Source organism: Paramacrobiotus metropolitanus, unplaced genomic scaffold (assembly GCF_019649055.1).
Source record: "Paramacrobiotus metropolitanus isolate TYO unplaced genomic scaffold, Prichtersi_v1.0 Parri_scaffold0000078, whole genome shotgun sequence".
In the NCBI taxonomy this organism is placed as follows: Eukaryota; Metazoa; Tardigrada; class Eutardigrada; order Parachela; family Macrobiotidae; genus Paramacrobiotus; species Paramacrobiotus metropolitanus.
The window spans coordinates 36,336-64,200 of record NW_026570298.1 but is presented as its reverse complement, the minus strand read 5'-3'; the positions used below and the strand labels follow the sequence as shown (position 1 = coordinate 64,200).

The 27,865-nt window shown below is 44.9% G+C and overlaps 2 protein-coding genes across 2 annotated transcripts in view; one reads left to right on the top strand and one right to left on the bottom strand.

Annotated features, from left to right (window-relative positions):
- Nucleotides 1-11,025: 11,025 nt before the first annotated feature.
- On the top strand, nucleotides 11,026-12,485 carry LOC129595491 (uncharacterized). The gene is made up of 2 exons (XM_055492516.1): nucleotides 11,026-11,472; nucleotides 12,173-12,485. Exons 1-2 carry the CDS (start codon nucleotides 11,035-11,037, stop codon nucleotides 12,362-12,364), a joined length of 630 nt encoding a protein of 209 aa, XP_055348491.1. The 5' UTR covers nucleotides 11,026-11,034; the 3' UTR covers nucleotides 12,365-12,485.
- An 8,013-nt stretch (nucleotides 12,486-20,498) lies between these two features.
- The window catches only part of LOC129595466 (uncharacterized), a 39,594-nt gene continuing 32,227 nt past the window's right edge, over nucleotides 20,499-27,865 (bottom strand). Inside the window, exon 4 of the mRNA XM_055492488.1 lies at nucleotides 20,499-20,614. The gene's annotated coding sequence lies outside the window, so the exon portion shown is untranslated. The remainder of the gene's footprint in view (nucleotides 20,615-27,865) is intronic.

Sequence of the window (27,865 nt, the reverse complement as noted above, 5' to 3'; positions counted from 1 at the left end):
GTGCATTTATTCAGCTGAAAAATCGCCTGATTTCTGCCCCAATACTAGTCCATTCCGATGAAAATTTACCATGCGAAATTCATACCGATGCGTCAGCAGTAGGTGTCGGTGCTGTGCTCATACAAAAAAAAGCCGATCGAGATTGTGCAATTGCTTACGCTAGCAAATCTCTCAATAAAGCGCAGCGAAATTACGGCGCGACAGAGCTAGAGTTATTCGCCGTTGTTTTTGGTATCGACAAAATTCATTATTATATCTCAGGCCCTAACCAATTCAAAGTCATTACCGAACACTCCGCTGTCGGAGCCTTGCTCAAAGTTAAAAATCCGACAAACCGGCTCGCACGCTGGATTATGCGCTTAACGCCGTACAATTTTACCGTAATCTATCGACCAGGCAAACACAATTCACTTGCGGATGCTTTATCGCGATTTCCCATTGAGAACGATCACCCAATTCGTAATCTATTCACAACCCCTTTATTTTTTACCCCGAAATTAGACTTGCAAAACCTACAAGAAAATGATCCTTTCTGCAAGAACATTTTGCCAATTATTAACGATCCTACTCATCTAAAATTCAAGACTCGGACACCAGCATACATAAAAAAAGACGGCATTCTTTATCGTAAAGTCATCAGAGATGGCCGCTACCATCTCTTGCTTGTTGTCCCTAAGTCAGTCTGGCCGACCATGCTGGCTGAGGCACATGACGCCATTAACAGTGGACATTTAGGCGTCGCACGAACATACGCCCGTATAAAGGATCGTTATTATTTCCCAGGCAGTTTAGAAAGTGTAGCTCGGTGTGTGGCTTCTTGTGAAGTTGCCAACACCGTAATGATCCACCTCAACGCCCCGGAGGCTTTTTACAGCCACTTCGTGTCTCTGGCCCATTTGTGCGTGTCCATATGGACTATTGCGGACCGTTCGTTATAACACCTCGCAGACATAAATACATACTGTTAGCAATTTGTCCCATGACAAAATTTGTCATTGCGAAACCCGTTCAGAAAGCCACTACTACAACAGCCGCGAATTTTATCATCGAAGACATTATATTGTCACATGGGTGCATTAGGGAGTTATTCACCGATCGTGGGCGGCATTTCACAGGTCACATCGTACAAGAAATTCTTGAATTACTCGATATCAAACACCTCCTAACCACCGCTTATCACGCCCAAGCGGATGGCATGGCAGAAAGAGCGTTAAAAACTCTTGTTAATATCATCAGTCATTACACCAACACCGACCAGAAGAACTGGGATCTCGCAGTCAAATATGCAGCATTTGTCATGAATACTAGTAAATCCGAAACGACCGGCTATACACCATTCGAACTGGTGTACGGCCGGCCGGCATTGCTGCCCGTCGATGTGGCATTCGAATTTGATGGATACGAAGAAGTCGCCGACCCAGCCGATTACGTTTCCGCTATTCAAAATTGGGTACATAAAGCCAGAGAGATCACAATCGAAAAAGTTAATCAAACCTACGATAAAGAAGCGCCGCGCTTTAATGCAAAGCGCAGCGATAGTCCGCTGTTTAAGACCGGCGATCTGGTGCTAGAGTGGCGCCGGATTACCGCCCAGGGACTGTCGAATAAATTACTTCGTAAACGGACCGGTCCACTCACAGTAATCGAACAGACGAGCCCCGTTAATTACAAATTAAATCCATTAACTGGTAAACGTAAGCCGTATATCGTACACGTTGAACGCTTGAAGAAGTATTTTGCTCGAGAAAACGATGAATTACCTTCCGAAAAAAATATTGACATAATTCCAGCAACCGATTTGGCATCAGTCGCTAATGATAATGATAACGATAATGGCATTGTTGACAAAGATGAACTAGATAATGACATACCATCGGAGCCTTCCGACGCTCCGAGCGACGAAACCGAAAGTTCCGAAAGTTCCGACAAGGATAAAAGCGACACACCGACTTCCGAAGTGCATCAGTTACAGTCTTCAGTTGTCCGAAGATCTGCCCGGGAACGCCATAAGCCATCACGCCTTATCGAAACGTAGCATATTGTCAACGACAGCGGGATATTTATCGTGCCGTGACCTTTCCTCATCGCTTTTCATCAGTACCGGCCGCTCTCGTGTGACCTTTCCATTCCTGTAACGGTACCGTACCATCCCATAATGGGAACATTTGTTGTCATGTTTTTGTACGTTTTGTTTTTCCGTAATGTACTGGCCATATCCGTGTCGGTGTGTGCTTGTACGGACGTTGTGCGCGTAGGAGTCATCGATTTAGGGCAGTACCAGAGTTGCAATTCGGCACCGATTAAGAGTCAAGCAGTGAGCATCACGTATTCACTGACGAACACAACAGGGTTGAACGAAAAATACCAGGCTATGCGTGTAAAGCAGTCAAGTTGGGAGTTAAAGTAGATACATTTTGGTCCGGATCGACAGACACCGTTAATTATCAGAATCCAGCCCCGCTGTCGGAGCAGGATTGTTGGCGTTTAGTGCAGACCGGTAATTGTTTCGGTAATCCAATGCATAAGTCGGGCAATGTGTGGGAATTTAAGGCCACTCCTACCGCAGAATGGAGGTATTTTCGAACGGTGGTCCATGAAGTCATAGACTGTGTATATGAACAAATCACACTTGAAGAAATCAACGGAACGCTGTGGTCCGTTACCGGTGAAATTGCTCAGTCAAGGAATACGGGATATGCCTACTCGCATGCAACAACCTACGTGTGGCAAAGTGATAAATTAGGTCAGAAATCTGAGTGCAATGTTAAACAGGTGTACCAAGGGCCAGCTATTTTGTCAACCAAACAGGTCGTAGCCGGCATTAAGAGGATTAAGGATGCGCAGAACCAGGTAGACTTTTCTATTAATACAACCGAGATTACTGTCTGCAATGAGACCTAACACGCAGTAGTTAACGACCCGTATTTATTACTTCGCTTTACCACGACTAATTTTTTTGCTCGATTCACAGAAAGAACATGTACTGCCAGACAGGGGTTTGATGTGGGTTCACAATAGCACTTGGCTAGCAATGCGAAACAATATCTATGAACCGATGATGGCCCATTTTCAGTTTTATGAAGACAAAAAGGTTGAGTGTTTCAACTTTCTTGCCGATAATTTACATTATTCAGATTGTTTGAGCGATCGAACTCAAAGCGCGACATTCTTTATCCTTTCGCAGCTCAGCCCCGTTATGGCAGCACAGTTAGCCGGCTTCACTGAATGTCATCGATTACAGTCGTTTGGCCATCAGGGTATACTAACTCAGTGTCAAGTTCGTCAAGTTCAATTTTCAGGCATTAAAACTTCTTGCGGAACCGAGCCGATTAACCGTTCAGACAAAGGAAATTTCACTATTGCTAGCGACGGCGAAACCCTGATCGTGTTTCAACCTTGCTATCGTGCCAACTCGTTGGCTAATTTCAGAGGTAATCTATATCGTTTTGATTCTGGTGACTGGACACCGATTAAGCCTACCTAGCTTCTCGTCGTCACGCATATGCCCAGTTCAAACAGGTTATCGATCGCTCTGACCGGCTATTCTTAGATTCCGTTTCAACAGAGACCGACGAAATGTACCACATTTTGAGTGAGCTTAATGGGCTAATTAACGAGCAAGCATCGCCGTCTATAGGCCAGTTCATCCAAACTACGCAGGAAAGAACAGCAATTCTGACAGTCGTGTCAACAGCGAAGCACATCGTTATGTGGGTCTCAATCGCGATCGCTATCATTCTCGTTTCCGCAATTATAGTCTATTTGTGCTACCAATTTAGCGCTGTCACATACGTGTCGCTTTGGATTATTTGGCTGTTTACACGTTGTCGCGCTCGAATTAACAGTGGCCGAGCGCCCAGCCGACGCAGCCATGTTTACGAACCAGTTTCCGCACCCGATCAGCCTCCTATTTATAATAGCGGTACTTTTACTAGAGATACGTTAGTACGATACCAACCAGGTCGAGAGACAGTATCAGCACCAGCCGTTGCAAAGGAGTATCCCCACTTGCCGACCGAAATCGAGCCAGCTTTACCGTTGCCGCAAACCGGCACGCAAACCGGTCACTAAATTTATGACGCATTTTCTTTATTTTCTCCCTTTTAATTTTGTTCTTTTGTTTTCTTTGTATTTTTTTTATATAAAAATTTCCCAAAAGATACTCCAAAAAAAATATATAAAAGAGCGCAAATAATTAAGAAGGGGGAGTCACTAATTGTTAAGTTCCGATATTAAGCCGTCGAATCGTCTTCATCGTCCATGTGTTATGAGTACAATATGCGTCCAGTGAAGGATAAAAACGGCAAAAAGTCAAACTCAGCTGCAACACCACACCGCGTCTAATCGGCTCTGCACCCACGTCGGCGTCGCCTCGTATGAGGTTAGCCATAAGCTGGCAAAACGTTAATTTTGGTCAATTGATGTGACTGGCACCCACATCGGCCTAAATTCCTTCTCATTTCACTATGACGGATCTCATCCACCCGTCAAAGGAATCGTCCAGCTTAGCGGTTAAAAGAGTTCCAGATCGTAAGCTGTGTTACGTGCGTGCTCATAATACCCATCATCATCTCGCCCTGGAATCTTAATAGCGGAACGTAGTCTTAACTTCAATGCGCCTAAATATTATAAATCTTAACATTTTAACCGGTTATGGTAAGTACATCAGCATGCTCTTCGGTCTTGACTACACCTCGCTGTCTCTCGTTGGTAAGTATTTGTTTAATTCTTTATTTCCAGTTCGTTAGTTTTTATAATCTTCAATTTTTTTTGTCTCTAATATTTTCTTATTCTTTAATCGGAAAATAAAAAAAAATGCTTTCGGAAACGTGATTCGACCATTCAATCAAGACTCCGCCAAAACTCCACCCTTTCGCACACTCACTAATGTTACGACTGCATTCGCAATCGCACGAATACTTGGCTACAATTGTGACTTTTTCGATTTCACCCGTACGCCGCAAAGTGACGGCCGTTTTACCGCAGCAGTAGTACAGTAGCCATGCACTTATTAGCCCGTACGCCGCAAAGTGACGGCCGTTTTACCGCAGCCGTAGTACAGTAGCCATGCACTTATTACCCCGTACGCCGCAAAGTGACGGCTGCTTACCGTCCAGCTTCGTACTGTGTCCATTCAGCCATATACTAGGCGCAGAACGCATAGTATATTTGGACACAGCGACAGAGAGAGACACAATCAGGCAGACCACTGGCTTGCACGCGCGCACGTGGTATCACTCACATCACGCGATCGCCATTTTACCATAGCAACGCTTAAGTAAACAGTTCTCCATATTCGTAATTTGTACTTTGCATATTTTCGTGTTCGTTAACATACAATCATGGTTCGCCAAGACAGACTAAACAGTTATGAAGTTGAACTCCTGGAACTTGCTCTTCCACATATCGTGCGCCAGCGGATGAAGCCTGCTCGCCTGGAGCCATCCGAACGCCCCGACATGACTTTAGTGCGTTACATCATCCTGAACGATCTCAGGAAACATGTCGCACCTTTTACGGGCATCCAAGGTGCGGGCGACCGCGTATTCCAGCGTATCTTGGTAAACTCCATCAAAGACGTTTTCCCAAACGTCTTCCGTGCCAAGGACAGAGTCACCGACAGCAGCAGGCTGTACGGTTTACAGCTGATCCGCCTGTCCTTCCATCTCCAGCCTGAGATCTACATGCCCACCGACTTACGACAGTGCCCGCGCTCCCAGTCCCCAGAAATAGAGGAACGCTTTGGTGCTTTGTTTTTGCAGGACAATAACGCAAATGGCGAGCCTTCGCTCTCAGACAGCGGGGAAGAGGATGAGGCGTTGCCTCAGGAGGCGCAGGATGAAGCCATGCCAGAGGGCCCGCCCAACACCTGGAGGATGATGAGGGGGCCGTATCGTCACGCCTTCGACCGCGGCTACCAGTAGCCAACGTCGAAGACGTGGCACCACCGATCCAGTACGCATGCACACACGAAGTGGAATGCGCCGTGCCCGTCTCCACTCATCCGGATCCCATGGACACCTCCGATCAACCGGCCCGACCTGATCCGGACTAACGGATCCGCATTGCCGCCGCCCATTATATGAATCTTAAACAACCGGACGGCGTTACTCCCGACATCCTGAAAAGCGCCCTAGAGTACGCGCGCGGAGAGTCAACGCTTGTTTTTCGCGAGATCGAGCGCCTGAAGGTGGCGAAATGGGAGAAGGCGGAAGCCACAGTCATCTGGCGTGTCACCCAAGAGCACCGCCATAAAGAAGCAATGGAACACCTCGACTGCCAGGAAGCAGAACAGGAGCGACGCGAGGATATGGAATGGATCGAGGAAGAAGAAGACGCCCGACAAGCGCGCGACGATCCTGAATATCCCCCTCCCCGTCCATCTCGTAAGCGCCCATATCACCGTTAATTGAATTATAAATTATTTTATCACGATTTAGGGCTGCAGACTGCACCATGCGTGGGTGGCTGACCACGATGGCCTTTCTAAAGCCATTTCTATTTTATTTAGCAATTTTTGTTCTTTATTACGTTTTCTTTCCTTTTTCTATATCAACCGTGTGCCTATCATTTTATTTTCATTTTTATTCCTGTTTTCGGCTCAGGTGGCTGAGCCTTTTTGAGAGAGACCGGGTAGTGTCACGGGTACACCCGTGATATACGTGTTCTTTGCCCTTCCGGGCATGTTTGTTTTCATATTTATATCGGCGTAGCCGCCGATATCAGTTCGGTTCTTCTTGGTTTTGTGTCTGCTCAACAACAAACGCTCACGGTTGCTCGCGTTCTGTCGTTTCGCCACACATAGCGAGTCGCAGCATCTCCTGCGACAACATCGTGAAAGGTAAGGGGAAAAGTCAAAAGGTCGCTTGGTGCCAAATAATTCGATAGTTGTTGCGAACAGCGTAAATCGATTATCATTCTAAGTTTTCTCATAGACTCAGCACTAGGTTCTCCGCGTACTCTGTTGAACCGTCACTGAGTTCCTGTGCTAATTTCACGAGAAACATAAATACTGTCCTAAATTACAATAATTGACACAAACAGCAATTTGTTTGGTACCATAAAGATATCATTACTTAATAACTCAAAAGAATAAATATATATTGTAGCGTATTATAGCAACACAGCTAACCGAGATATTCTCTACATACCTTTTAACTTCCTGCCCATTTCCCTTTAACGTTTGGGTTGTCATCTGCCGACAATCTCAAGCGGTCGTGTCCCCTAGGCTTTCTGTCAGAGTGTCAAAAACGCGATATCACTTACGCTGCCTTTTTATTGGTTAACGCACGATATACATTGCGTACCGCCATTCCAGAAGAAGCACCAGTGCAGGGACTATCTGTACGAGCAGATTTCCATCATGTCGTAGAAATACCGGAAACACACACAAGAAGGGAAAGTCAGGCTTTATGGGTCAACGTACAGGCTGGTTCTTGTACCGCTTTTACCAACAACTTTTTCCCACAAGTTGGCTCCCGGAAGCCACAAGGCTTGAAGTGCCGAACTTCCGGACAGACGTCACGATCTATTTCCATGTCGCAACGGCTAATTGAAAAACCGGTGATTGCTTGCGTAAGCGGATAGGACTCCACCAATAATTATTGGTAAACCTAAACCATAATAACTACTGTGCTTGTGACTTTTTTTACTTTTGTCGTACCGACAACAAGTTCACACGATGCTGATCACAGGATGTGAGAGAATTGAATTATCACAATCTACCAAAAGGCCAGCCAGTTGCACTGTATGGTATTCCACGGCGACAACGGCAACGGTCGGCGGCTCGTCCACGTCCAACCAGGATAACCCGGCTTACATACGTAAAGATCGCAACCAAGAAGCATTTATATATTTTAATTAGTCTCAGTATACAAGCCGGTCCGGATTAACAGCACGAAAGAAAACAGCGACAAATATAAACTCATGGCTTATGCCAAACTATATGCTACGGCGAGTCACGCTAGATTATTTGACCGGGTTTAGCTTGACTGGTGCATGATAAGTATTTTGTAAACCTCGTATAACAAGTAAATTTGAAACAAAGTAATGGTGGGAAACATGGTCGTGCGCATTATTTTCTGCCAGGAAAAGGATTGATGCCATTGCCAGCTGGTAGCCGCAAGGGTACTTATGTGTTCCTACGCTGCAGCTCTATGAGCTTCTCATTGTGTGTTCTATTTTCAGAGATTTTCACTCCTCTACCAAGTTAGATCGAATTATCTCATCAACAGGATAAACACTGGAAGTAATCTGAAACGGAACAAATGCAGTTTAAAACGGAGCAAATGCAGTTTAATTATTAAAATGCAGTTTTTCTCCACACAAGTCTTGCAGGTTAAGTTCGTTAATGCATCTTGTCGATTGCAGGCTTGCAGCACACATATGGGCAGGCGTGGCATCATCGAAGCTTTTCGTTTCTTTTGACCGTGAAGGTTATTCTTTTCTCGTTGCCTCAGTACCAACTTCAACTTGAAATCATTATTAAATTAAATACTAACAAAATTGCAGCCACAAGGGCTTGAGAAAACAGCCAAACGTCCCAACTAAACCGGCCAACACCGTGGTCCGTGTACAACCATAACGTTCCTAGACCCTAGAGTAGGCCTTATGGAGTAAGAACTTTGATTCTGACGGTTTTCTCAGCGCCTTTGAAAAAGTCAGCACTATGTAACGAACAAATGTGATATTAATGATGGCAACGTGCCGCCGACGTGACTGCAACGCTCCTTGCAACAGATGGCAAGTCTGCGCAATGCCCAACCACCCTCTGACGGTGACCGAGCGTAATGGGGTGTACATGGGACAGTACGAGTGTGTTTGAGCACGGCAGAGCAGTTAGCCAAAGAAGTTTGCAGTTTTATCATGTTGGGCTATTCTTTTCTACAGTATCGTAAGTTTAATTCTGGGTTCCTTCGCCTTCGTCAACCGCGATCTTTGTTTTTTTCTGTAAGATGGCTGTACACAACCAGTAGCTTGATATATTGAGTAGTTGATAATGCATCTTTATGGAGAAAAATCCTTTGCCTCTGATCTTGTGTACCAGTGGAATTCGGTGGATGTGCTGACGGAGAGCGGACAGTTCCAGCACGGCGAAGTGGTCGACCACTCGACGTGGCGGAGAGCGGTCTGATCGTGGATTTCCACTGCAGCGGACAGCGAGCGCAGTTAGTCCGCCACGATAAAATCTTCCACGCATCATTCGCCCCGCATTCGCGGCCGTACCGAGATTGGCACGAAGAACTGCGGCGTAGTCCCGCCGTGACGGAGAACGCCAGCGTGCAGGTGCTGTGGCGCGCTCATCCGGGCGGTCCATGGATGTGGTATCCGGGTCGACTTGCCCGTAAGCCCATATTTTCGTCACCCGAAGACAGCGGCTTATTCGTAGTCCAAGTCGAGCAGGATGGCGGGCAGCAAGGGGAATTGTTCCCCGCACACCAGGTGCGTTTCCCGCCGTCCCAGAAACATCTGGACAGACAAACGCGCAGGCCAAACTTCTTCATAGAGAGAGAGTGTCGTTTGCCGAAGGATTATTGGTTAACCGTCACATCCGCGATCGCTGATCGCTTTCGTAAGGAAATCGAGAGGAAGAACTACGTGTGTATTGTGTCTGTTCACAGTCAGATGTTCAAGTATCTTCAGCGACGTCCTGATCATCCTTTAAAGGAAAACAACGTGGTGCGTGCCGGTAATTTATACCAAACAGCATAATACGTACGTAAATCAAATAATCATTTAGGTAGTTTCTAGAGTCCTGCGTGAGCGGTAAATGCTTGCTCATGGTAGTTTGATTTCGCCAATTTTTCCTCAGCTCGCTCGTGCTGTCTCGCTTGTTCAGCTCGTTTCGGCATGTTGCACTGCTCAGATCGCTCGGCTCGTAAAGCAGATCATTTTTTCTGCTCAGTTAACTCACAAGCAAATTAATAAAAAATTATTGCATTTTCAGTGTTTAAATTTTCACTCAACTAAAGGTATTTTCTATCAGCGCATGTACTAGTATTTTGTCATGTGGACATTGCAAGTATAATTGAAGTATTGTCAGTTATATCCTGAATGCACCCCATTTTATGGTTTTCGATAAGAGACTCTAAAGTCCAAACTGGCAAAGCCCGTGGTATTATTTTATTTGTATGGAAACAAACCCAGCAGAGGCAGCTCGATGCAGACCAACGGGCAATGGCGTAATGAGATGGCGCGAAAACGATAGGTTTTTTTCGACGAGATTGTTCAAGCCCGCGCTTTTCGATTGGGTATATACTGACCGATGCTCCAGAGTGACTGGTAGCGTCACCAGCATGTGCCGCGCAGCGCAGTTTTTCAGGGACAACACGAAATGTATTGCTCAGCTCGCTCGAGCTCCTTGAGCGCCGCTCGTTCGGCTCACTCGTTGGTCGATGACCAACAACTCTGCTCGGCCCGTGGACAAACTGGTAGTAAAGATAATATTTCGCTGATTCGGCTCGCGAGCGGCGGCCCATTTGACTCGCGAGCGCTCGCTATTAGCGAGCCAAATGAGCCGAGGCTCAGCGCTCACGCAGGGCTCTAGAACTTTCTGTAGTCTGACCACGTAATACATACATCTTTTCACATGCGATCATTTTCTAATTGTTTTTCTCATTTTTTTTGTAGAAAAAGGCGTACGAGGCGGTCTTGAAGGTCACTGCCCAGTCGCAGACCCGGGAGGATGACCAACAGGACGACTCTGACACGCTGCCCTCAACAGCGACGCGGAAACGCCGACACTCCGCGGAAGCCGTATACACGGAGACGGGAGGGGCAATTCCCACGGAGGCCCATCTTCTGCGCGAGATCTTCCAGTCACTGGACAGCGTCAGCCGTTGGAAACTGCGTCGCGTGTGCCCACTGTGGAATTCCGTCTTGACCGATGCGGATAGCGGCAAAACCGTTCGGGTGTCCTTCGCGGCCAACCCCTTCTTTCCCAAGGATCCAGAGAATGGCGCGGAGGTGTACGGCGTCATTGGTGGTATGTTCAGGTGCATTAATAAATCAACGCAGCATCTGATCGTCCAGCACATGCCCCGCGCCAACGTCGAATGCGTCTTACCGAACATTGGCTGGATGCTGCGGATGCGGAATATTCGCATTAAACAGCTCATCTTCCACCATGTGGAAGCCGTCTATGATGGCCTGTTCTTAAAGGAAGACGCCGTAGACGGCCCGATGATTGTGTGGGATGGCAGCGTCCACAAGGGTATCCGGCGTCTGGCGGTGGCACTCCACAGCTTGGCACCGGTGTGTGCTGAACTGCGGTTGTATCAGAGTGAGTTCAGTTGCAGCGACCAGATACACGGAGATATTCCGCAGGCTGCGGTCCAACTGGATGCGCCGGATGTTGAGTCGCAGTTGTGGGATCTCTATGAGACCCGTCTGCCGCGCGATGAAGTGAACGTCAAGACATTGGCCGAGCGGATTCACACCGGGCCGAAAGGACTGCGCAGAGTGGTGGCTAAGGTAAAGATAAGGTGAAGGTGGGAAGTTGCGAACATTGCGTACGGAATCGGCAGTAGAGATTGTTGTTAATAAAATTAAGGTATTTCACCTACCTAGTGTCAATGTATATTGACAAGAGGAAGAATAGACCCAAATGCTGGCAGCCTGGTACACTGCGTTAAACTTTGAACATTAAAGAAGTGTGGCTTCTTTCGGGTTAAATGGTCAAGGATTACCGTAATTATCGAATTAGAAGCCCAGGGCTACAAATATTTCAAATGACCCACGGGGTGGGCTCCAATTACGGGAATGCGCTTGTATTTAGGGCGGGGGGGGGGGCTTCAATTTTTCAAACCAGCTTTTTGGTATTTTTTAATATGAGCTCTACGGTATTTAATTAAGCCCATGGGCCTCTATTTCGGGGGGGGGGGGGCTTATAACTTTCAAACGACCTTAAGAGTGGGCTCTAATTACGGGGGGCTTCCAGTTCAATAATTACGGTACATGGTAAAGGACTCAAAAACCGGCAGTTGTTGTACCTTCTTAATCAGTTTTTAATTTACCCTCGCCGAAATTCCACTGTATTAGTTTGAGTTGTGCCACTCACGGGACAGTTTATCCTGAGAGCTGAGATACAAAATTGTCACCTAGGCTCCTTGGTAATAAATTTTAATGGGAATAAGTGATCAGGTCCTGAAAATTGGATATTGATTTTGTGCAGTGTCTGAATGACTGGCAAAGTTCTGATCCGCGATCAACGACGCAGTATCGCGACCGCGAGTGGACCGTGGAGAATACCCAAGATGTAGATTTGTCCAGGCTAACCGCGCTCACGCTGCGAGCTTTGAAAGACATTGTTTCGGGAGGTTGGAGGTGGTATGATGGGGTGGATTATTTCCAAGTTGACGAGTGATGACGGTAAATGATTCCTGCTAACATGGTGGAAAGTTGGACACCTAGAGTAACAGTTCTTCAGTTATTTTCTAATTTATCATAAGAAATAATCCTTGCTGTCCGTAATGGGTTTCAGTGGCTGCATTCAGTGCATTGTATATGCTGAACGCACGAAGTATTTGCTGCTTTTAAGTCGTAACAAAGAAAAGTGACGCATGAAACGTGGTCTTAGATGGCACTTGTGGCCTGGAGTAGGAATGATAATTCGTATTACTTGTTTAACTTTGGTTACCGCTAAAGTATTATCCCGGCCGCATGTAAAATCAAATAAATTGCGTAATATGTACCAGTTCATGGGTGTTCAGGTGTACCGCTTCAAAAATGAATAATTAATCGTGTGGGTAACAGTCCACAATTAATGAATTAATGGCATGGGTATTGAGTTAGTGTCCTTTTTATATTCCAGATGAAGTCTTGAATATCACATGTTGTTAAAGTTTCCTTTAAAGATTTCTTAGGTTTTTTAAGGTTTTCTTACAACAATCTTGTTAGGTTGTCGATATTCAGTTGCTTTGTCCGCACTCGGTGGCAGGTCAGTATTAAACGTGTTACCGACCAGATTCAACTTGTCACATACATATCTGCGGTTAATAACTCAGCAGAATACACAAACTAATTAAGAGGTTATCCACTGCCAAGACGAATTAATAGTCCATGCATTTAAAGCGTCACCGGCGCCTTTTATTTATGCAGACGAATCCCTTTATGACCCGCCAATATCCGGGAGATTATCTACATACTTTTTAAACTTCCTCTGCAATCTCCCTTTAACGCTTTTGGTTAGTAAGCTGCCGTCAATCTCAAGCGCTTTCTTTCTGTATATGTGTCGAGGCTGCTGTTTCTTACGTTGAGCTTTTTTTACCTCTATTGGTTAACGCACGATGTATACCGTAGAACCGGTGCAGGGGCTATCTGCACGTGCGGATTTGCGTTGTGTCATAAGGAAACAGGAAACCCACTCAAAAGAGGAAAGTCACTTTTTCATGGCTCAGCGTACTGGCAGGTTCCTGTGCCGCTTTTACCAACAGCTTTTTACCACAATCTGGCTCACGGAAGCAACAAGGCTTGAAGTGTCGAACTTCCGGACAGACTTCGTGATTCATTTCGATGTGGCAACGGCTCGCTCAGAAACCGAAGTTTGCTTTGCGTAAACGGATATGACTCCACCAATTGCTATGTGTACACCTTACAGCAGTGCTCACCAGTAAAGTTCAAAACAGCGCATATTGACCAAAATATGAGACTTATACCACCTTGTAGTATAAAATCTGTAGTATTTGGATAAATTTTTTATTTTCCGGTAAGTATTACTAATTTTGTGTAATAATCATCGAAAGTAAGTATGGGAGAACGTTCGGTGACGTCTACGCGCGTACATCAAATATGCCGCCCATCGCGCACCTGTGATAAGGATCATCTCTAATGCTGATCGCGGATATGCTGCATCGCATGGTTATCTGTTGGCAGATCATATCCGCGGATTCAGTGCGAGCTGAAGTGAAGTCAGCTGTATGTTCTGAGCACTGAACGGCATAATTTTGATTCTGGTTCGTAAAACCAGCGTAACTGCAATTCGAAAATTTCTAAACTTAAAAACTTATGAAAATATTATTTATGTGTCGACGCCCTGTGTAAACGAAAATTAGAGCGAATAAAAATTATTCTTTTATCGCTAACGCAGCTGCCGTACAGGCAGGCCAGCGCTCAAGATCAGAGTGAAGATCGGTATCTCAGGTGCGCGATGGGCGGCATCTTTGATCTGCGCGCGTAGACGTCACGGAACGCTTTCCCATACTTGGTTTAGATGATTATTACACAAAATTAGCAATACTTACCGGAAAACAAAAAAATTTATCCAAATACTGCAGATTTTATATTACAAGGTGGCATAAGTCTCATATTTTGGTCAATATGCGCTGATTTGAACTTTACTGGTCAGCATCATCCAAAGTACAAACTTGCATCGAATAAAAGATTAGGTACCTTATGCTAATTGCTGTACAGCCATTTCCTTTTGTGCGTTCTAAGCGGTCATTGCCAGAACTAGTGCAATTTTAAGGGCAAAGGTCATCTACCAATATCACCATGAATAATACATCGGATTATTACATTCCCGATGGCTGTATCGCCAACGAATCACTGGCGAGTAATTGCACTGACCAGATGGTATACTACAGTATTGCTTCAAGCGATCCCGATGCCAGCAGATTGGACCTTTTCGAGTCGATCGCATTATGCGATCGACTCCAAAAGGAGATTCGCATATCCATTCCTTCTGGTTTACTGTACCCTTGGCAACACCGTAAACATTGCCGTGTTGAAGTTAGTCAAAAAGCGTACCAGCACCACTGTACATGACGGCTATCAATGTCGCCGCCTTGATAGCGCTGTAAGTGTAAGATACCGTAAGTCCGTAATAACAGCCACTAACTGAATGGGCAGAATAATCGTTTTGTTCATCCCAGGTGGGTTACTTTCCCAACATATGTCTGGGGAATGCTCGTCGACTCGGAGGAGTTCCGGGAATGGATGGAAATTCATTGTGCCGTGGGTTTTGGATGACAGGGATGATAACTGACTACCTGCGCAACATATGTATGCAAATATGCGATTGGTAAGCCATAATAGCTACTAAGCTTCTGGACTTTGGGAATTAGGTCCCTTTGCTGTATTACCTGCAGTCCTTTAGGACAGCTGTAATGTTAAAACCAAAATTATTGTTTAAATGCCATTTTTTGAATGCGTAGGAGAAATTATTACGGTATTTTTCGGACTTCAATTGCATTCGCAGTAGCACGATTGTTATCTTGCACCAATCGATTTGGTGTGATCCTGTACTGATTTCTTTACAACTTGTTTGGAAGAAAACGGTTCAAGCTTTTTAAAAAATTTCAAGTACTATGTAAAGTGTACATCCTGTTTACTCGGGTGAGGAAAAATAAAACAATCCAAAAGAAAATCGGTATGTGAAAAATAATATTTCGCTTGTCTCACTTAAACGACCATCGCTCATTCACTTATCACAGTGTTTCTCTTAAACGACCATACGAATATCCCTCGTAATGCTTATTAGCGAAGTAGCGGTAAATTCATTTGTGCGTATCATCAGTCAAAGCAGTATTTCAGTTTAGCTGTGGAATTATCAGTACTATGCAAGGATGTCATATGAATGACAGGAAATAAAACTGCAGAATTGCGATACTGCAAAGGGGAGAGGAAAAGAAAGAAGAAGAATTTCTTGGAATAAATTGCTGATGAGGGCGTGGAAGTAATCTTACTAATGTTGCATGCAGGATGGTTGGACATGCTGGATACACTTCTGCTTGGTTAAGTATAAGATATTGGATACATCACACAGGATATTGGATGCAGGCGGATTTCACTTCCGTTGCAGCTGGTGCTTCCAAGCGTCAAGCAGTTCTTACGCTTTTTATTCTGCAGAGTGAGGTGAAACCGCCGCGCAGCCAAACTTTGTGCATGCATGTGTCATCAGTAACTGTAGTGGGAACAGCAACACAACAATTATATTAATCGGATTTTGTTTTGTGTTAAGATCAAAATAATTTATTAATCGCCACTCGCGGATCAGGCATCTGTTAGCCTTGTTCCATGCGGTGTTTACTGTTTCCCAAATCGCCGTCACTGCAGCGGAATTTTTGGCGGGATATGATGGAACAGCGATTTGCCGCTGCGAACATATATCAAGAATAGCGCTTATCGCATACATAATAGGACAAAACTGGAAGCAATCCAGTTGTAATGGCCGCCGTTTCGAACACAACCACCACCAATGCCACAGTAAAAGCAGCGTTTGATGCCCGCAGCATGGCGTCCAGCGCCGTTGCCATTGCCGCCCTGATATGCAAACAGTCTGGTGTTTTTGGTCTTTCTTATCCGCAGAGAACTGCTGATCTCCTTCAACCTGTATCTTGTCAATATTCTCTTGGGTAACATCCTGTACATCTTGTCCGGGGCCCTGCTCGACATAGTGGCCGGGCTGTACCCGGCATGGTGGCTGGGGCCCAGTTGGTGCATTTGGTACACCTACGGTATCTGGACGTTGGCTTGCATCCCGATATTATCCCATTTATCCATTGCCTTCAACCGCATCTGCGCGTTATATGCGCCACTGTTATACCGAGCTGCCCAGAGCATGAAGGCTTCGCTGTGCGTTTGTGCAGCTGTGTGGGCAGTGGCGCACGCCCTGACATTGCCGATTGTAGTGACGAAAGCCGTTTATTATGTTTATGACAATTGTGATCCCAATGCGGAAGAATCACCGTTTCTGCATGTGTGGGAGCTGCTGATCTTTGTCGTTAACATTGTCAGCGCAAGTACAATTATTTTGACAGCACCTCTGGTGTTGTGCCGGTTACAATGGCGCATTAGGGTCACGGCCGGCAATGGTCCGCTTCAGCGTCTGCGAACGGAGGAAAGCACCCGAAAACGGCAAACTGTGGTGTTCTTAATCTTAACTATGAGTATCTGTGTCTTCTGGACACCGCTTTTTTTGACATTAACGGTGGCTAACTTTGCAGAAGTCAGCGGCGAGCTGATATCGGGCTTGGCCATTTTGTATAATGTGCAGATGTTCATGGATCCCATTCTCTTTATTTGCACCATGAAGGGTTTACGCACCGCTCTGATGTCGTTGTTTTGTATGGTGTAGTGCCGTCCGAATTCTTTCATCAGCACCGGCCAGTTCACTCAGCCGCGAGCCGTACCTGTACCGTTTGCAAAAACACATTCATGAATCATCATCAGTCGCTTTGTCACAAAATCTGTCATCTAGGCTGCACGAGGACTATTGTAATGTTATTTCTAGTTTTCCCTGGTTTCCCCTGGGCGGGTGACCTGTGATGGCATTCCGTTAAGCCGTTCCGGCCGCACAAGCGTCTCTGAGAAGCAGACGCATTCTACCAAGTCACTTAACTTACTATGTACAGTGGCAACAGTGCCGATGTCACGGAAAGCGGTTACCATTGCTGAAATGTAACGAAAAGCTACTCATATGTATCCTAATGATACATGTGCTTGTTACGAGTACTTATTATGCAGTATTGCTTAAACTTTCGTAGCTATTTCGAATTATTTACTGGGCCAAATGGATCACTACGCTACTGGATTCCTCCAGTTATGACTGCTCGTACGTCGACAATTATCTCCAGTTACGATTTTTCAGTTATCGTACGTTTCTGGATATACTCGTACTGGTAATTTTTGTCATTTACCTACATTTATTGGACGAATTGTTTAGAGAAGGCACAAGATGGGGACTGCGAGCATGGGACCGTAAACACTTAAGTGAATCATTGAATATGCTAATGTAATGGCGGTGTCGGCCGGTCGACCTTGAAGTTATCGGGATCCTATTGCATGTCAAGTATGTTGGTTGTTCCAGTGACTAATCAGGTGGAAATTATAGCGGAAACAGACTAAACCAGTGATGCGGCCACCTACTTGGGATTTTTGGTTACAATAACAAAATATAACATACATTTCGTTCCAACCCCTTGGGACTCGATATAATGTGCCTCAACGGGGCAATGTTGCCATCGATGTTTGCCGTCACATTGTGAATTCCAAAGAAATTATCTTTCCCTGTACAGTTTAAGGAAACCCCCTGCACTCCACCCTCGTTCGTGGATCAATAGAACCGGAAATTCGAGCATGTCATGTATTGTATTTAGTGATCAGTTGGAATCTTGCACATCCATTCATATACGTGACAACAGTCAAACAAATAATTCTTACAATGAACACCCACAAGCGTTTAATGCTTCTCGATAAATCAAAACAGGGTCTCGACGTTAACTTGCATTTGTCTCAGCTATAAATTTATGATAATCTCCCAATCATTCAGTTCGATTCGTAAATATCACGGCAGTAACCAGACACTAGGGTTTCAAAATCAAGTTATATTTTTAGCAATAGCAATTTCCTTGTCGCTAGGCTAGCGTGTGTTCAGTTTGAATTTTCAATATTACCGTACGGTGGAGTATACCGCACAGGTTACGTAAGGCAACATGGCAAATAATCTTTCGCTAAATATTTCAGCAGCCGAATCGAATTCAACCTTAACTACGGGATCTGCGAGCGAGCCCTCATTATCTCGCGGTTTAAGCAGTTCGACAGTCGTGACCTTGCTCTTTAAAATGTGGTGTCCTTATCATTCTTCTGCGTGAGAGAAAACAGCTACGGCCTTTTGATGTGTACATCCTTGCACTGTTATGCAGCAATATTCTCTACGTCGGAATAGCTAATCCTCTAAATATTTTTGTCCCTTCACCGTATACTTCGTGGCCTGTTGGGAGCGTGGCATGCACGATTTACATTTAAACTGCAATTATCTGTATGTTTGTCGCAGCCCTTACGGTACATATTCATCTGCTCATCAGCATCAATCGTGGTTGGGCACTGTTTTGGCCGCTGTCTTATAAAGCGCGGCAAACCTCCGTCCTCGCCGAGTTTCTGTGTTTGTGTGTTTGGGAACGATGATCTACGGGCATATCTTATTACTGCCCGGTATCATTCTGGACGTTTCTTATTACCAAAGTCCAGCTGATAAAGGGTGTTGGGTGAATCCGTCACCGCAGTTCACTTGGTACATGTTCATAACCGCTGCCGTGTACGATGAGCCCAAGCTGCTTATTCCTGCGTGTTATCCAGTACTGTTATGGAAAGCTATGCGACGGAGCACACTTACTTGATAGTTCTCGCATTGACACCGTAACCATTAGCGCACACCGTAAGCGGGGGGGGGGTTCCATCACAGTCTACCAAAAGGTCAGCCACTCGCATTGCATCGTATTCCACGGCGACAACGGCAACGGTCGGCGGCGCGCGTTCTGTCCACGTCCAACCAGAGTTAACCGGCATCCATACGTAAGGCCACAATCAAGAAGCATTTAGGTTTTAATCAGTTTCAGTATGCAGGCCGGTCCGGACGAAGAGCACGAAAGAAAACAGCGACAAATATACATTCACCGCTTATGCCATACTATATACTACGGTGCGCCACGGTAGACAATTTTACCGGTTAAAAAGGTTTTGCATGGCTGGTGCAGGATAACTGTTTAGTAATACTCGTATAAAGGGTCACAACAACCGTAATCTCCTTGTGGGAGGTGGTGAACAGAGGTGTTCTAACTGCGGTGCACAGTTTTCCATCGCAACAGTTATACCGTAGTGGCCATCTTTCAAAGCGCTAACAAAGTACTCAGCATGTACTAGCTCTATCTTTACGTGCTGAATTTTGAGACCGGCTAGTACATTGTGCAGTAATTATATCATACAGATTTAGGAAATTAGGAGTAAATCTGTGCATACTTTTTGCAATAACACTGAAATAAGCGTTTGATTGGAGCCCTTATTCTGCTGTTTCACCCACTCTATTCTTTTTTTCTCCCAAAAAGTTGTGAGATTTCTAACGATAACATTTTAAACCGTGTTTTCATTAAAGTTACCGTATTGGGTGCACAGTTTATGTTTATATGTCGCATTGCATCGGTCTCCTCGACAAAGATCATGAGCGGCCATGACCAGCGTCCCAAATCCATTCAGATAGGAACCCCGTGGATATTGTAAAGGTCTGCACTCCCAAGCCATCTCCATTTCAATCTGCTATGTCTAAAAAGTTATACTTCTATAAAATGTTGTCGACTTTTCCCTGTGGTAATTTTGTCTTTGTTTCGATACAAAGAAACAAATACCTTGATAATTAAATATAAGATACACGGTTAATTCAAACACGTAGTGAAAGGTATGGCATTAGTCAAACCGCGACAAAAGGTTAGCCAGTCTGTCAAGTTTCGTATTCCAGAATTACCCGCGAAATCCCAAACTGTTACTGTTCTACGGTTGACTGTTACCGAATAAAATCAAAAATAAAAAGGATAAAAGTTTTCAAATTAAGCTAAAAAGTTTCTAATAGCTGATCAACGTCTCCGTAAATGGATCTTGTCAACTGTCGTTCCAAGAATGATAATGGCAATAATTATTATTCTTCCATTCCAGCGCCATCGTGTTGGGCTTCAGGAATATCCCCGTTCCCATCCTCCCAATTAAGTGTGAGATGATGTTCCAATACAAGCAGCGTGATGGTGTTAAGCTTAGAAACGTCCACATCGTTCAGAGTTTCCACCGTCCACTCGCGACCACGATAAGCATTCGGCAAGCGCGGATCTTGGCTCTGATAATTGTACAGAATCTGCAAGTGGCCAACATGCAAGTTTTAGTGATTCTATACGCATTTTGCTTCATGAAACTTCCCTTAAAAATGAAACTTCCCTTTATGAAACCGGGTCACTTCTCTTATAAATGATACGGTGCCGGTTCAGGGTACTGATTTCATAACTCATATACATCGATATCCAGCAGAACAACTGCTTTTGCGCACTCCGAAGCACACTGGTGCTGTGTTTCACAACATTCTACAGCCGAATGATTTCTACTTAATGGCCGTGAAATCGTTTATGCGCGCAACGTCCAGGAAGTGAGGGTTATAACGGGAATTCTGATACACACCGATGGATTGAACTTTGTGTCCATATCGCGACAACCGGATGCTACGCGCTCAAACCGTTATCAGGCCAAATGCAAAATGCTTATCGGCTTTAGAATGACACATAACGCCACAAAAAATTGTTTTGGAATGCGCGAAAGCGAACTTTTTGGTGGATTTAAAATCATAAGAAACTGGTACCATGCAGTGACGGCATGTACTGCACCTAATGCAGGGCTAGTACACGTTAATTTTTTCGGGCATGTGTTTTGACTTGCCTTCACAGTATCCCGCAGTAGCCTCTACGTATCCTTTATGCATCCCGAATGTATTCCAAGTTCCACTATGACAGCTATCCGCATGACTGAAAATTTGAAAGATACTAAAAGGATGCAGTAGGGATACGAGCAGTTATTGATAAGCCTCAAACTTGTATTCAACAAGATACATGGAGGATACTTAGAGAATACAGTGCAAGCCAGGCATATGAAGGAACAGATTGAGCAAATAAAGGAAGAGGAACAGCAAAAAGAGGAACAGCGCACTGTCAGCACTAAAATGATGACCAGTACAGTTGCAACACTACCACTGATGTGAACCGTGATTTTGTATTTATCGCTGTTTCAGTTCATGCTCAATTTGTAGTACGGCTTTGTACATGCTGATGCGGTTGCGGAGGGGTACAAGTAAAAAAACATGCCCAGATATATTTAAAGTGTACGCAGTCGTCCACATCAGAATCTAATGTACAGTGGCGGGTCATACCCTTAACCTTCTTTTCTGTGTCCCATAAAAATTTAACCCAAAAATTGAAAATTTACTCTGAAATGAGAGAATGTCCAAGTTAGGACATTAGTAGATTGGTTCTGAACCACATGGCACCACCAAGGAACCACAAGTGAACCAAGTCCGCTCTTACTTGCCGACATGCCTGCACACTACCTCTGTATCCCGTGAACCAATGGAACCAATGGAACCTAATGGAACCGCCATGGAACCACAAGTGAACAAAGTCCGCTCTTACTTGCCGACATGCCTGCACACTACCTCTGTATTCCGTGAACCAATGGAACCAATGGAACCTAATAGAACCACCATGGAACCATAAGTGAACCAAGTCCTCTTACTTGCCGACATGCCTGCACACTACCTCTGTATCCCGTGAGCCAATGGAACCAACGGAACCTAATGGAACCACCATGGAACCACAAGTAAACCAAGTCCGCTCTTACTTGCAGACATGCTTGCACACTACCTCTGTATGCCGTGAACCAATGGAACCAACGGAACCTAATGGAACCACCATGGAACCACAAGTGAACCAAGTCCGCTCTTACTTGCAGACATGCTTGCACACTACCTCTGTGTGCCGTGAACCAATGGAACCAATGGAACCTAATGGAATCACCATGGAACCACAAGTGAACCAAGTCCGCTCTTTTTGGTAGACGTGCTTGCACGTTACCTCTGTACGCCGTGAATTTGGCGAAGTTGCTTTTTTTATAATAACTGCAAGTGTCGTCATTGTTTTGCGTATTTTGTAGTTGGCGAGCTAGGTAAATTGAGTTTTGTCGTAATATTTGGTATTTGTTTTGATAACGTAAGAAAAGATAATATTTACGAGAATGACGTTTTCCTATGTGCTCTCTTGGCTGGTAATGGTCATTTGCAAGTTCATTTCTGCAATGTAGACGCTTTGGCATTCAAAATCCGTACCCAACAGACAACAAAAGTGGGAAACACCGGGCCGTAAAAAAAGTTCCAAGGCGCCCGCAATTTGCGTGCCGGTCATGTTCGCATCAAATGCCGATATGGCAATAAGAATGTATTTCTCGGCATTTAAATTTTTATGTCATTGTTACACATTTTCTGCACAGTTGAATTCGTGCTGGAGAGACGCAACAAGCCACTTTTACTGACACCGCTGGTACTTACTATTTAGTTTTTGCGCTACTGCCCAATGAATTAATTTTTCTAATTTTTTTGGCCGTGAGTAACCAGTGGTGACTTCGATGACCACTGAAACATGATCATTAAGAAGAGCAAAGTTAGTACGATTTTGTGATTGCGCATGCACATTTTTACCCTGCATGCAGATTTGTACACTCCAGGCTTAAAACAGTAGCACACTCATTTGTACCAAATCAGGAACAGAATTTTTCAAGGATCGCAGTCGGACGGTGTCCGGCTACGTGTGTTTGAACTGCTCATCTTTAGATAAAGTCCTAAGCATACATGGTGTTTTTTTTCATTATTATCTGATGCGGGACTCATTTGGCTATTAGCCAAGGACACCGCGAACCCGTTCAGCTCCGTTTTGATCACTTCAGGCAACCACCGGACTCAACGAGTATCTAGTTAATCAGTGTCTTAGTTTTTATCTTGCTCTTCAACATCCCTAGAGGCAGCTCCCTGATCGATTATTTGTCTCACAAATTATCAATAGTTTAGTCTACTGTCTAACACTACTTTAATCCTGCACTTAAACAAATTTTATGCAAATACCAGCGATCGAATACTGCAGAGACTTTAAACAGTATAAATCGAGAATTTTCTCGAACAACATTTTTGCACTATGCAGAACTATGCACACAAATTTGTCCGAGGCAAGCGTGTGTAGCCGGCAGGAAGGTTGACGTTCAATGAAGGACATCAGCCTTTTTCTAAAGGTCATCAACCTTTTCACCAACCTTTCGGTCTTTTCCTAAAGGTCATTAACCTTTCCATCAGCCGTTTTGCCGAACGTCGTCAACGTTTGTTTAATGATCTTCAATCATTCTGCCGAAGATCTTCAAGCTTTAAGGCTCTCATGTTTTCTGTACAGTAAAGGTCTCAGAGACACAGGACAGGGCACGCCATAAAGGGGCAAAAACACGGGCGCACTTTGCGGTTGCTTTATTCGGCATTTTGTTTCGGAAATTTCGGCTAGTTGTTACAGGCTGCCAACCGTAAGACATACTGCCAGTGCCGTTTGCAGCATCGGCAGGGCACGATCGCAGATCAAACACAAACATATCGTAATTATCGGATGAGAGCCCCAGGGTTACAAATATTTCAAACGCCTCACGTGGTGGGCTCCAATTACGGGCATGGGCTTGTATTTCGGAGGGGGCTTCAGTTTTTCAAACTAACTTTTTTGGCGTTCGCTAACATGGGCTATACAGCATTTAATTAAGCCCATGGGCTTATATTTCGGGGGGAGCTTATAATTTTCAAATGACCTTAAGGGTGGGCTCTAATTACGGGGGGAGCTTCTATTTCGGGGAAAGCTTATAATTCGATAGTTACGGTACGTCATTATGGTTAAGTGTGAGTGTCTGGTGATTGTGATTTATGGATATCGCACAAATTACAAACACGTTTTCTATATATAGCGCTCGACTTGAAAGGCTCCTCTTAATGCATATGCATTTAAATTTCACCAGATATGAAATTTTTAAACACGAAAAACATTTTGCAAATCTGTTCGTTTCTTGGAAGCTGTTGTATCACGTAGTGCGATAGGAAAAAGGAAATCTGAAAGACCCCAGAAGTCAGTTGCGCGCTTCCGTTAAATACTCGGTACACTGCCACTTTAAGAGCGGTCTTATATAAATTGGTAAGGGCCGTTGTTAAGCGATGGATATGGCTTCTTTCGGCCAAAGCTTCTCACGCAAGAAGATTGCACAGTAAATCGGCAATGGCAAATCAAGGATACGGTAAAAAACATTGGGTGTGCTGGGCTACAAAACTGGCAGGTAACCAACCTTTACCTACAGGTCATCAACCTTTCCCTTAAGGTCATCAGCCTTTCTGTAAAGGTCATCAAACCTTTCTGCCGGCGATGAGCATTGATCTTATTGTGCTCATTGTAATTCATCGCGCGAAAAAATATTTCGCCACTCGGTTAAGTAATATGTCTACGATGTTCGTTGCTACCTGTTTGATCATAAGTATCTGTACTGTAAGCGGTTTAACTGATAAGGCGATACCCATTGTAAAAACTGTGAAATGTTTGCAATTGCGCAAAAGCTTAATAAATGGATGCCGCCACCGCTTTGGGAGAAAGGTGGATGCATCCGTACGCCTTTTGCGATTTGGTCGTTAAACAGGGCAAAGTCTGTTTTGGTCGTTTTTTAAATGAAATTTTGAGATACAAATGAAAAAATTTGCCACCGATTAATCGTAAAACGGAGCACTTTGTACTATTTTTCACATCCACGGAGAAATCTTTCTCCATTCTTAACTTTCTGCGGGACAACTCGCGGGTCTTGTTGCCCTTTCCGCGCCTTACGTTCCAGTAACAGGCCTTACGCAATCGAACACACATACGTCTTGTAATAAACAAAAACTAAACTATTTGCCTCCGCAAAATTAACGTAGATACACATAATGACTTCGAGGTAAATCAGTGAATGCCACTGGCGGAAAGGTGGAAGACCTTTACAGAAAGGTTGATGACCTTTGGTGAAAGGTTGATGTCCTGCCAGCCTTACAGCTCAACTCCCCATCATGTTTTTTTCCTTATCTTTGGCACTATAATACTTGTTTGCACGGTGTCCACAATCACCTTACGCTCGCACTTTACACGTACGTTTGTGTGTGATCTGCTATAGTGCCCTGCCGATGCTGAAAGCGCCAGTATGGGTTGTGAACTTGCGGCCGACTGCTGGCTGGCAGGAGCAGCTAGCCAAATAAATTCTCAAATAATAACTAGCCGAATAAATTTTCGAAATAACTAGCCCAACAAAGTACGTAATCGCAAAGAACGGCTGTGTTTTTGCCCGCTTATTGCGTGCCCCGGCCTGTGTCTCTGAGACCTTTGCTGTACAGAAACATGAGAGCCTTTCGAGAAAGGTTGAAGATAGCAGCAGAAAGATTCATGATTATGAAAAAATGTTGACGAGGTTAGGCAGAAAGGCAGATGACCTTTAGGGAAAGGATAGTGGTAAGGTTGATGACCTGTAGAGAGAGGTCGATGACCTTCATAAAACGTCAACCATCAACCCGTCAACCTTGATGCTGGCTACAAGCGTGCAGTAAAATTTTAGACACACAAAGATGTTTTCGTTGGGTTGTTTTATTATCGCAACTCTAACAGTTGAATTGTCAACTTTGTCGCCGCATGAGGTCCGAATTTTCTCACTTTACGCGCTTGCATTTCCGTCGCTTTTGATCGGGATGAGCGGAATCCAGGAAATGCAAAATTAGATAATCAGGATTTCGCGTTTCTAACTTCCAAATAATGATTCAAACAATGCGGTATCTATTTATGCTGCTCCAAAATAATCACGGGCATTTAACGTGGATGCCCAAAGCACTGCATGGGACTGCGCAACTCGTCCGCTGGATTCAATAATGCCCGTCGCATTTACAAGGAAAAGATATTTTTGTACGATTGCATGTCGGCAAGTAAAACTACACCTGTGTTTCCAAGCTGGTTCCATTGGTTCACGTAGTGTGCAGGCATGTCGGCAAGTATGGTTCACTTGTGGTTCCCTGCTGGTTCCATTAAGTTCCATTGGATCCGTTGGTTCAGGGGTGCAGAGGTAGTGTGCAGGCATGTCGGCAAGTAAGAGCGGACTTGGTTCACTTGTGGTTCCATGGTGGTTACATTAGGTTCCATTGGTTCCATTGGTTCACGGGATACAGAGGTAGTGTGCAGGCATGTCGGCAAGTAAGAGCGGACTTGATTCACTTGTGGTTCCATGGTGGTTCCATTAGGTTCCATTGGTTCCATTGGTTCACGGGATACAGAGGTAGTGTGCAGGCATGTCGGCAAGTAAGAGCGGACTTGGTTCACTTGTGGTTCCATGGTGGTTCCATTAGGTTCCATTGGTTCCATTGGTTCACGGGATACAGAGGTAGTGTGCAGGCATGTCGGCAAGTAAGAGCGGACTTGGTTCACTTGTGGTTCCATGGTGGTTCAATTAGGTTCCATTGGTTCCATTGGTTCACGGGATACAGAGGTAGTGTGCAGGCATGTCGGCAAGTAAGAGCGGACTTGGTTCACTTGTGGTTCCATGGTGGTTCCATTAGGTTCCATTGGTTCCATTGGTTCCATTGGTTCACGGGGTACAGAGGTAGTGTGCAAGCATGTCGGCAAGTAAGAGCGGACTTGGTTCACTTGTGGTTCCATGGTGGTTCCATTAGGTTCCATTGGTTCCATTGGTTCCATTGGTTCACGGGATATAGAGGTAGTGTGCAGGCATGTCGGCAAGTAAGAGCGGACTTGGTTCACTTGTGGTTCCATGGTGGTTCCATTAGGTTCCATTGGTTGACGTGAATCTGTTTAACGTCAGCGTTTTCTTTGCTTGGTTCCATGGGTTCAGAACCAATTGAACCACTTGTGTCCTGGTCTATGGGTTCATTCCTATGGAACCACTAATGTCCTAACTTGGACATTCTATGTGCGAAGTGGCTATTTTGCCGCAGTGTTTGCGGCAAAATAGCCATTAGCTATTTTACCGCACTATGGTCGGTAAAATAGCCTTTTGCTGTTTTGCCGCACACTGCGTTACAATAGTCGTTAGCTATTTTGCCGCAGTATGGATGGCAAAATAGCCTTCAACTATTTTGCCGCCGTTTCCGGTTAACGTAGAACAATTTAAGTAGCTATTGATAAGTATCTGTCTACGGAAAAATCGGAAGCGTAGTGCGGGCACTGCAATGCTCTTGGATCCCATTTACGGGTGCAACCATCCATAGGTTCCAGACGTCCGCGAGACGATAAAGTTCATAAACCGTCCAGCAATTTGCGGGCTTCCAAAGCGTTTAGCGTAAATTTTACCCATGCAGTGCTTTTCGCGTTTTCCTTCGAAAATTCCCCGGTTTCCTTTGAAAATCGTATCCGAACGTTCTGCTCTGTGAGTACAATCACCACACATTTGGCCTTCGTAGAATACCCGGTGTACTTCGGCCTGGCCACAGCAGAATACTGTCCGACCGGTGCCTGAAACATCGGATCAGTCGGGTCAA

Coding starts and splice junctions, on each gene's coding strand:
- LOC129595491 (XM_055492516.1), top strand. CDS start 11,035: ATGCCCCGCGCCAACGTCGAATGCGTCTTACCGAACATTGGCTGGATG. Junction 11,473..12,172: donor TGCGCAGAGTGGTGGCTAAG/GTAAAGATAAGG, acceptor GATTTTGTGCAG/TGTCTGAATGACTGGCAAAG.